This window comes from Anneissia japonica, unplaced genomic scaffold, assembly GCF_011630105.1.
Source record: "Anneissia japonica isolate Jap-2015-1 unplaced genomic scaffold, ASM1163010v1 scaffold2994_len2133135_cov197, whole genome shotgun sequence".
Classification (NCBI taxonomy): domain Eukaryota; kingdom Metazoa; phylum Echinodermata; class Crinoidea; order Comatulida; family Comatulidae; genus Anneissia; species Anneissia japonica.
The window spans coordinates 463,916-475,957 of NW_022728550.1; the positions used below are offsets into that span (position 1 = coordinate 463,916).

Here is a 12,042-nt window from a genome sequence, read left to right on the forward strand (position 1 = left end):
TACTGTATCATTCATAAAAAAATTATTATCCTGTCTAATATTCTATTGTGATGTTCTGAAGACAGAATTTTTTTTAAATGTTATTCTTAAAGGTCTTTCAAGTTGGCCTAGTTTGTTTTACTATTTCTAAGTTGAGTGCTAAAATGTTTTTGTTACTGGTACTTAAATAGTTACCACTCAACTGCGTATGTAGATAAAGATGTTTTTTAAATAATATGTTGGAATATTGAAAGAATGTTTTCCGAGGAGAAATTTTTTTTTTAGCAGACAACTGTAAAAAATGTTCAGGTTGATATTTTTGTTGTAGATCTGCTGTTCATCTTTCCTAGGTTTCATACAGTATTTCAAGAAGAAAACTGAGGAAATATTCAGTCTAACATTTGTTTTGTTTAACTAGGAATATGGTATTTTTTTTTCCGCTACCGCTGGTTAAAACATATGTATGAGGTGTGCTTGACTTAAGAATAGGTTGGATTCTGGTCCCATCTGAAGTACATTAATGGCCTGGATTTGGCTGGTAGACTCCTTGGCTTCCTTGTCGTGCAAAACATCTATTTGCTGAAGTGATTTTAGTTCATATTTGGAATCAGATAAACCCTTTCGTGCCCAGGGGAGACAACCTTAAGAAGCAGCTTTAAAATTGTTGTGATTTTTGTGATGATTTAAGTTACCTCGACAAAGGAATTAGTCGAAAACTCACTCAATCTGGATATGCCACCTTCCGGCGCTTAATATTTTTTATGTACTAAACTGCATCTATGGAATGTGGTGAATAGGCAAATCTTTATATTATCTACTTTTAACAGTTGTCAAATGTTGATAAACAATAATTTATACCTAAAACTTGTTTAATACCAACCAAGATCCAAATTTGATTGGTGGATAAGATGCCACCCATCCTAAAAGTTTTGGGTCAAATCCTTTAAAATACTAGTACAAATCTTTACGATTATAAGCCTTTGTTGATACAACATCTTTATAGCGCCATCAATTACAAGTGAACTGTTGAATGTGAAACAATTAACATTAATATCTTCCGATTCTACTGAATAAATCTACTCTTTTTTTGTGGTCACATAAATGCTAAGCTAAAGCACCCTCAAGTTTCTGTGTTTTTTGTGTGGTTTTTTGGTTTTTTTTTTTGGTGTGGTGCATACAGATATTGAATGCAGGCAGTTAAAATACAGTCTGCTGCTATATATACACAATAGACAAGTGTGGTAACTGTATAATATGTAGAGCTGATATCTAGGGCTATAGAAAGAATCTCAATATTCATCAAAAGAAACACCAATAATCTCTCTCCCAATACAAACCCCCTTCCAGTTTATATACCAAATATTATAACTCATCATGGGAAAAAATTGTACATTTTCACATAGTTGATAGCAGTTTTGTGCAATTAAAGCATTTATATATGTGATTCAAAATTTTAGTCTTATTTCTCTCTATTTGATATTATCTTCATTAAAAAAAATATATAAAAAAGAGCACCTGCTAATATTGTACTGTATAATTAAGAATCAAGATTTCATTTTGTTGAAGAGGGAGATTCATATCTTTTATAATGAATAAAATGTTATTATTGATAAAAAGAAAATTTGTTTTGGGTAGATACATTTTAACAAAACAAATAGATACAGAAAATCTAAATCTCTAGTAGTTGTATACAGTAGCTTAGCCTTGGTGAGTTTTTTAAGTGAGCTTAATAGGGAGCTAACCTTGTAGTTGTAAGCCCTCATCTGCTTAAGCAGTAGGGGTTGTCCGGGAGCAGCTTACATTTTCAAGTGTATTTCAAAACTGGGGATTATACACTTATGCACTTGTGGTTGCAAAGTTCCTGCAGGATTTATCTGCATAGAAATTATAAATACTAATTAGGTCAGAGGTCAGATCATGCTACTATAATTATGGACCCAGATTAGAATAAAAGATTTGAGAGTGTAAATTTTATTCAGATATTATACTGGGCAAACAAGACAAAGAATAAATGTGCAGTACAAGTAAAGTAGAGTATATTAAAGAGATGAATGGGAATAAGCAAAAACTACGATGAGTTATTGAAAGAGTGATAAATTAGCAAGTAAAAGACTAATGTGTATAGATTATACATTAGAAGAGAAGGTAGGATGATGGAATGTACTCAACTTCAGCTTTGATTGAAAGACTTCAAATTTCTGTTCTCGTTTATTAGAGATAGAATTAAGAAAATAAATTATGTGAATATAGGTATGTTGACTGGCTTAACATGACCTATTTTCAGTTTTGTAGGGCTCTAAAAATGAACTATATTTTCTTCTTTTTTTTAAATCACCCGTAATATCAGTCACTATAATTTGTGTTGCCAAATGAAGCTGAAAATGTTGCTCAGAAATTTGATAAGTCAGCCAGTAATTTTCCCCATTCTTTGTTCTTTTCCATTAGCGATATGATTAAAGTCATTTAACAATCTTTAGCACCATGGTTCTTGTTTTTTGTACAGACAGATGGCTTCCTTGATTTGGTTTTGTTTTCCTATGTAGCTTATGATGAGGATACTAATACAGTAATATATTTTTTGTAGACCAGATTTCGTATAGGAATTCATAGGTGATATAAAAAAATTTGAAGGTCAACCAAACATTATTTTACTATGATGATAGCAAAAGTAAAATACAAATATACAAAAAAAAACATTAAATAAATGAAATTAGAATTGAGGAAGGCAATGATTGGACCAAATTTGATGGTAACAAATTATGCAGTACAGGTAGCCTGCCTGTATATTTGCTTTAGTCCTGTATTAGTCAATAACCTGTAGACCTATGTACAGCAGTAAGTTGTAACTAAGGCACAACAGTCACTGAATCTAGTAGTTTTATGTTGTTAATGTCTTAATGTAGAACAATTTGTTCCTTATTAATACATACAATGTGTGGTTAATAACACGTTAAATTTGAGTAAATTTAAGATTTTCTAATTCATAATTGACGTCAGCTAGCAGTCTGTAACAGGTTTTTTTAAGAGTTTGAATGGGTTCTATAGATAGTTTGACGTTAAATTGCACTCCCGATGGTATTAACTATTATAATATAAAGGACTGTCATTAACACAGGTTCAGTCAAATCCTGTTTGAGTGTCCCTGGGGAGTTTTTCCACAACCCCCTGAAGGTAGCAGACATATCGGCACCTGCAAGTTGTTTGAAGTGCTATTGTTTTCTGTGTGTTCTCAAAGGCTGTGTGTTAAGCTATTGTTGTCCAGGCCTGATCTTGAATCTCAAGTGTGTATGGGCTATACACCAACCACAGGCTTTACCACACCTTTGAGCCAGGCTATCATACTCTTCTCTTCCTGGCACAGATGTCCAGGAATGTAGAGGTCATAACGCTAGGCTGGCTTAAAGATAAGTCCTCAGGTAGTAATGTCGAGTGAGTTGTTTATGCCTCCACTCATTACTTCGCAGGATCTTAATCAGAATAGTTGAGATGTGGTTTTTGAAGTTCATTACATACGCTGATACAATTCTCTCCTGTGTTTGTTTTATATAAACGGTATCCAGCTACAGTATTACTACTAATAATACTTTATGAAAACGTAATGCAAGTCTCAAAGGTTCTGATATCCAGGTAATTTTTCTGATGACTTTTTTCAGTTGATGATTTAAACAATTATTTCTTTTTATAGAAAATCTTGGTAGTGATTAACATTTACAACAATTTAAAATAATTTTTTGTTTAATAGGATACTTTGGTTATTGTGGTACTTAGCACCCAGTTTAAAGAAATAAACTGGTGTACCGTAGTTATCTTTAAAAAAGTGTTAAAAAAAATATTATTATCAACTACCCAAGTGGTAATTAGTATACAAGTTGGCAATTTTGTCTGGAAGCAGAAACAAAAATTATTTTTACGTGTGTTGTTGTTTATTTTTTTTGTATACTCCTTTATCTGATAACTTGCAGTGGTCCTAGTGGTTGCTCAGTGTTTGTGCTTCAGTTTGGCACGTACCTACGATAATGACGATGACAGAAAAGCCCCTGGCTAGGCTCAACTAAAAATGAGAGGTAATTTGTCAAGAATATGATATCCGAAGAAATGATGGATGACTACTGAATTTGTATGGAATGATAATGTAGCATACAGCATATCCGCACACTGCAGGGCCTTAAGCATACTGTGACAGCGTTTCTCCATTGAACTGCCTGGACAAGAAATTTGTCCATAATCAAAACGTTTTCTTTGTGTTCTTTAATTTTAATTTCAACATCATTAAAATAAACTAATATAAAAATTAGTGTAAATACTGAAAATATATTGAGAAAGTGACAATTATTTCCTGTTTTCTTCTGAGAACTTAAATAATTTTCTGGAATGGTGACATTAGATGTAGTTTAAATTATAGCGCTTAAAATTTAAACAGGAGAATTGTCACTGTACACAATATATTACGGTATGATTATAAGACCTTGAAATATATTATAACAAGGAAAAAGATTAACTCTTAAATATTTCTTATTACTGTATTATAATTTTTTCTGTACCTACTTTGATATTGTAGAGAATCCTAAACCTGTTTTGTTCGTTAGATTGCTTTACTTGTATGAGGGCGTCCTTTTAGAAGCATTTACTAATTATTGAACATAGAAACCTTAAATTAATATTGATTTTGTAATTAGAATATTTTAGAATATGAATCTTTTTCTGCACATTTATTAGTGGTATATCAAACAAATTGATTGGATAAACATGAATTTTCATTCATGCAGATATGTTAATTTTAAGGCATATTAAGAATCAATAGACATAGCAAGTCTAATAGTAACGTCATAAAAAAGAAGAGTACTTGAAGATTAATTCTAAAAAGCATGTAATACTACCGTTGGGGTAAATAGAAAACATAATTTAATTTAATATTTAACATTTAAAAAAAATTATGTTGGTGAATAAAAGGACTTATAATTTAAAAAAAAAAGCTTTGTTGTATAATCTGAATAACCTTAATTTTTGATCTGTGCCTCATTAGAAGTTAATTAATTTGGAACATTTAAATGACAAATTTGATTTTGTAATCGATTTTTTTTTTATTTCTTAAAAACACGTTATAATAAACTTTTGTTTTTTAGTGCTTGTCCTCAATTTGTGCATTTTATCAGGGTAGGAGCGGTTCCCTGTTGAAGCACTCTATCAAGAGCGCGCTTCCTTGTTGAAACACTCTATCAAATATGCCTTTCTTAATCAAGCTGAAAAGGTTGGGTTTTTTTTTTTTGTCGTCTTTTACGACCACGCAACGGTTTTCATAAGATGTCAAAATGTGAGTTCGAGAAATGTAGTAGAATATAGAGGACTACATGTGACCTCACACTGCATGTTGCTTCATTACCTTTTTTTTTTGTGAGAGGATCCAGAATGAAACGTATTACAATTTACTAAGACATTAGTGAAATGTGTTATTATACTTTTCTAATATTTTCATTTATATTATACAATTTAGGAAGGTTTAATCAATTTATATTCAACTTTTCTACTGTACTAATTTTAAAAAGGCTGTTCTCGCTGGAAACCAGCACGGTATCTTTACAAGATGTGTACAATATGGCTCCTTATAAATTATTTCCAAAAAAAAATTAACATTCAATGTGGCAAAAGAATGTTGTCTATAAATTTACAGAATAAAATCTATTAACGTCTTAAACTCATTGAATTAATTGTGACAAATTATTCCATTACTACCAGCAAGTTTGATGTTTTTCTGATATCAATATTTTTAAAAGAATTAATTAATTGAAGTTATTTCCATATATTACCACAAATATATTTAAAATAAACAAAAACAAAACATATTTGGGATTTGAGAAGAAGTGCTCATTCTAGTGGTATCCAATAAATTGGCATTCATCACACACAAGATGTTTCCAAACCAAAAAATATTGGCTATCTGTTCTTAAAAAAACTTTCATAGGACCAGTACTGATATCTTCTCTGCCTACTGTGAAAAATTTGTGTTCTTTTACAAACAACTCTTAGATGGGTAGCTTTATAATATCTCTTGAGATTTTCATGTTTTTCCAAGTCCAGGCATTCTGCACTCATTAAGTACCTCCTTCTATTACTTACGTGTTCCCTAATTGCCAATAAATTCCTTGCAACTTAGATTTCAGTTCACATCCAATATGTTGATATATCATTAGAAAGCTATATCTGTGTGTATTACCTCTTGTATTCAATTTTCTCACATCAAACTCTCCTTAAAATTCTCTTTTCGTTCTGAGAATTTCTTTGCACATTTAGTAGTAGAGAAATAAGAAAAACAATTTTAAAATTTAAAAAGTGTTGATTAAAAAGATATATTAATTTTATTTTGTACTTCTGATGATATTTGTTTGATATTTTTTTGCCACAAAGTCACCTCAGGTTCATAGAAAACTAATTTGTGCTGTAATTTATTGTGTGTGATCATTTTAAAAAGTAAAAAATGTATAGTTAAACAAATTTTTGAAATATACTTGTGTTACGTTTAAAATTCTAGATACTTTTCCAATTCAATTATCTTGTCATAATTAATAAATGTTTTTGTAATTTTATCTTAAATGTGTATTAATTAGTACTTGGGGAATGCCCTGTTGTTGATTCTTTGTCTTCAGATATATCCATCATTCATCTCGTAAATTTTGAATTCGTCTTCACATCTTTGCATCTACCCTTCCCATGGTCCTCATTGATTACAGCAAATTTATATCTGTCATCAAATTTATACAACGATATCTTACAAACATCTAATGATCCATCTCCCTAGAGGTCTCAACAATCAGGACATACCTCTACCGATCAAACAGAAACTAAGCATCTACTAAATTATAGCTTTGGAAAGGTAGAAATTGCCTGTTGGTTGTCAGAAGCTCTCCATATGCGCTGTCTTAAGGAGTATGGATTAGTGGTGGAATAACACAGGCTTCCTAAATGGATTCAACCATTTCTTTGTCGTTCAGACAATTTGTTGCAGATCATCCCATAGAAATAGTGAACAAAGACGGTGCTCAAGTTCAAAGGCATAGAGCTTAGATAAATCTAAATAGCATATGGTAAAAAGAAGCATTTTGTCTACAGGAGGGTTTATTTTTCTTATGATTACACAATTGATACAAGCAGCATAAATGTAATGATCTTGCTATTGATGTTGCCTTACGTTTTACATACTGTGTCATTAGTATCCTTTTTTTCAAAGCAGAAGCCTACACAAGTGTCTGATTAGTTTTATTTTTCTTGAGTCTCTGTTGCCTGTGATGCTTATTTGTTCAATTTATTCTAAACATTATTTGGTAGGATCTTTTTACCATTTAACTTTCTAAAAATAAAATATTTGAACTAATTCCATTTGTTGTTAAAGTTGAGCTGTGATTAAACTACTGTACTACTCAACATAAAAGTATATCAATCTAATCTTGAAAGATAAAACTGAAAAAAGAATTTAAAAAAATATTTTTTTCAAAGAAATTTATCTGTGGTAATTTAACTTATTTAAATTAATTTGAATTTTAATCAATTATGGCCTCAATTTTCATTTTTCAGAGTAGCATTTACTAATGTAGTCATTTATTTCTCTGTCTTGTATAAATTTACGGCAGCAAAATTTTGACCAATTCGCTTAACACACAAATCTCATGAATTAATTTATTCATTGATGTCTTGAAACTAAGTAAAAAAAATCATTAATGTGCCATTCGTCCTATAGAAAATTGTACCATGTAAATTTTCAAGTTGAACCAGTTAACTACAAAAAATCTATGACAACCCAAAAATTATATAAATTAAAATTTTTATTTCAACATTTGACCAATCAAATCACATATTTGCAAGTTGTTAATTGTAGTATAATATACTTTCTACAGTATAACTATTTTTCAGATTTATATGGCCAATCTGATACCGTAATTGAAATGTACTTATTTATTAAATTCTCATCCAAAAGTGGAAAACCTGCCACCTACAGAATGAATATTTAACTTCTGTACTTTTAAAATTGTACTAGATATTTAAACAATTTTTATTTATTGAATAATTTGTAATATTATTTTGAATTTATGATGAATAATTACTCTCCAAACCTGAGCTAATTATAATGCATATTTGGTTTATAGACTTAGTATCTACTGTAGGCAATAAATGTACACATTTCTTCACATTGCCATTGTTAATCGTTTTATCTAACTGTTAATCAATGTGCACATTATCTTAAAATGTCACTATCACACGTTTACAGTACAACGGTCAGTAGTTGTCATATAAAGCTATGGGTATGTGGCCATTGTGTGTATTGCTACAGTACATTGCATTTCACTCAGAGTTGTTGTGTAATGGTTACACATATATGGCTAACTAGTACACCATATTTGGTATGTGGCCATCGCGTGTTTTGGTACATCTCATTTCACTTATGTGATGGGTATATCATAATTAGTAGAAAATTCTTCTGATCATCATCAACAGTGTTGTCATCAAAATTTGTCGATATTACCAACGTTAATAAAAATCTATTTTATAATTGTGCTTTATATATTTTACATGTATTACTGTATTTGTTTTGTTTTACTGTATGTTTTGTATTTGTTAATGAGGGCCTCTTTGAGTCAGCATCGCTGTAAGAGCTACCCTCATAAAAGAAAGTTGAATAAATAAATAAATAATAAGCATTGTCATCAGCATTATCATCTACATTGTCATTAACTGACTTTATAAACATCATCATCAGTTCATCTTATCTTAATGTTCATCTTTCACAAAAGTATGTTGTGTCCTTTAACATTGAATGATATCAATTATTCTGTATATTTTGATGCATGTAAAGTAAATTTAATGAGAATGGTCACATGACACCAACTGGCTACTAGCTGTTTTATCACCTGCCATGCATTTCAATACTTTTCACTCCCTTATCGTTCATTTTGTTGCCAATTATGAGCATTTTCCGTAATTGCTCCCACTAGATATGCCCTATAACAATTGAAATATTACACAGTCATTTAGAAGTTAGCTTTTGCACACAATGAAGGCAGTCTCTCCCATATTACATGATTGATGCTCTATTGCAAGCTCCATATTTCACTCGTGAATTGCCTGCGTAGTCCATTTATATAATGAATGCACACTCAGCAAGGAAGATATGACAGCTCTTTAATGTTTGTATTGGGTAGGATAAGCCTAATAAAGGATGTTTTTAGTTTCAGGTAAGTTCTACTCCTAATAAGTTAAAGATATAAGATCCATGTTGAACGATAAGCTTTCCATTTTAATGCCTATTGGATCTGCCATCACAAGAAAAAAATCAAAGAAATAGGCACAGTTATGGATCTAATATTTCATTTCATCTGTAATGCTTTATAAATATTGGTGTAATGTTCATTTTTACAATTTGCTCAATATAACTTGAGTGGTGTACATGATTTGCTGTATGCTTGGAATAACATACACAAGATATTGATTAAGACATCCACCGTATCTCCGTGTATTCGTGATGGTTATTTGATCGAGTTTTATATGGCAATGTTCTGCAAAGCGTGAGTCTGCAGTATGTAATAACAACCGCAACAGATGTGACGTATTCAACCGCGATGCTTAATTTTGAGACACATTTTATTTCCAGAATAGGCATAAATTGTATTTTACACATCCTCAAGATTTATTTCATTTATTTGTTCCTTGTGTTTGTAAATTATATGCACACATACCATATTATTGCTGTTTGTATTGTAGACGGCCAACTACTCTTTGAAACCAGAGCGGATTATCTCAGTTAATGGCACAATGGAACTGTACAGTACTCTGAAGATTCGGTTTGGCAGCGGTTCTTACTTTTTTGCCTTCATTGTCAACTTATTGAGCAGTTAAATTGTTTTAAATAAGTTTTCTTACATAAGATTGAATACTTTTTAGTATGATTATCTTATTAATATAAACAGGTTTTAACAAAGTAATGTAGTATTATTCCCAGTTTGTATTATTATAAAGGAATGTGTTTTTCGTCCTATGTTTCGGAGTTTTGTATTTTCATTCTGTAAACAGTTGGCTCTCAATGCGCTGTTGGATGCGAATAAGAATAGAAAAGAGTGTGAAATTCATCAGTTAGCAGCCGGTGTTTGAGTGTGAACAAATCATTGTGCTTATCAAATAGTATTATTTGTTTTATAATAGGATCAGCACCCTTCCTTTCAAGAGGTGGGAAGAATAAATTGAGATCACAATTTTAGTTTGTCCCCTTAAAGAAGATTATAGGCCCACAATTCATGTCGTTTTCAAGCTAACATCGATAATGTTGGCACTGTAGTGTCTGAGGTGTTAGTTCTCAAAACAGCTGATATGATGCGTTTGATGTAACATGTTTTATGTAAATGGAATGCCTTCAAATGCAAACCTACTATCCATAAAGCACCCATTTTCAGACATTCCAACCTTCTAGACCTAAAAAATCGGGAGACAGGAGAATTTGTGAAGGGCGCCCCCATTCCCACCAATTAGTGAAAAGTGCCCTCAACGTTAAAATTGAGTCATGAACATAATTTATAAGGTACCTATCATTTTTACTCATGTGGCCTATTAATTAATTTTATCTATTTTACTGTGCGAATCCCATGTTTTATTACGGGCCGTACGTTAAAATTCGTGGTTGTACGGTAAGTACAACATATCTAGGCCTAGCCTAGTCCTAGTTTTTGAAATTTGGGTGAACTTGAACAAATTCGGGAGACCGGGAGATAACATGTAAATTCGGGAGACTCCCGATCGAATCGGGAGGGTTGGAAGCTTTGCATTTTCCAGTACGGTACTGTAATCGTACCAAACAGGTGCTGACATCAGTGTTTAAATTTTTGTTAGTATTCCAAAGATATGTATTATTGAAAATCTCAAACAATGGTACATAGATTTCAATTTATATGTTTGGTTATATTTGCCATCATTTGCAAAGATTTTAATTTAAAGTAAACACCAGGATTCGTTTACACTACTAAACTAACTACTCTTGATTTGGCCAGCCACTGGATTTGTTTAAACCAAGCTAGAGATGGTCCATATTTTAGTAAGCTTGAAGGGTGCTCCAATGCCTGCCATTTATATTGTCCAGCCTACATAGTAAATCATGACTGAACATTGGATCTGAAATTAACTACTCCTGATCCCTTTACATCAAAATTGTCTAGAGACATAAAGTGTATGAATGTCAAAGCCTAGCACAGCGTTGTTATCTGGACGTTCTGTCTCCGATTATTTTTATCCTATGAATGGTTTGCTGCCTCTTCATCCTCACCGGAAACAACACAAAATTTGCATTTCACATTAGTCTGTAAGTTGCGAGATTGAATTCAGCATTTATTATAATATTAAGAATTCTACTATGTTTTTTATTCTAAAAATATATACATGTACAGTATTACCTGCTTATTCATCAGTTAAGTATCATCTCGGCTCATCTCACTGATTACTCATAATTTTATTCACAACACATTCAATATTAGTTGTTACAGTGGAGAGTACATGCGATGAATTAATCTTTTGTCGGCAAATGTAAGGGCTTGTTGAATGTTTAATGTGCATAAATTATTAATATGGGTTTTAATTATAATCTTTCTGGGTATTGAATTTTTCTTTAATTAAAATGTGGATTCAATTGAAAAAAAAGGTCTTCTTCAGTCGGAGTATACTGGTAGAATTTAATTTTATGGTTTCAAATACAGTAGTTTTTTTTTTCTTTGTTTTACTGTTTATTTAACAGCAAAGTTGATTAGTTATAATATGATGCTTTAAAACCAAAAACAGGATGCTAATTAAAAAAAATTATTTGAATATTTATAATAGAAGACATCTATTCTTTATGTTTTCACTACACTATATTAAATGGCGTTTAGTTATATTTACAAAGCCAGCTTAGTAGAGAAGGTTAATTTAATCTGAAAACATTCAAATATAAAAGTTTCATTGCAAGTGAAAAACACCTTTTTTTTATAATCATCCCATGAACTCCTCCATATTGTTTTGCCTGTCATAAATACTATGTTAGCACATTTAACTAACTTT

At 31.1% G+C, this 12,042-nt stretch overlaps 1 protein-coding gene across 5 annotated transcripts in view; it reads left to right on the top strand.

The window, feature by feature from the left end:
• Window positions 1-12,042, top strand: part of LOC117114321 (activin receptor type-1-like) — a 43,885-nt gene that overhangs the window by 12,452 nt on the left and 19,391 nt on the right. Inside the window, exon 1 of one of the 5 annotated variants that reach the window (XM_033257967.1) lies at window positions 2,011-2,124. The exons of 1 other annotated variant lie outside the window; for it this stretch is intronic. Coding sequence is in view for 2 of the 4 variants with exons in the window: in XM_033257964.1 (XP_033113855.1) it covers window positions 9,185-9,200 (16 nt within the window). In the remaining 2 variants the exon portion in view is untranslated. Of the gene's footprint in view, window positions 1-2,010; window positions 2,125-3,426; window positions 3,607-4,021; window positions 4,044-9,169; window positions 9,201-12,042 lie in introns of those variants that run through there. 3 more of the 5 variants (XM_033257966.1, XM_033257965.1, XM_033257964.1) reach the window with 3 other exon arrangements.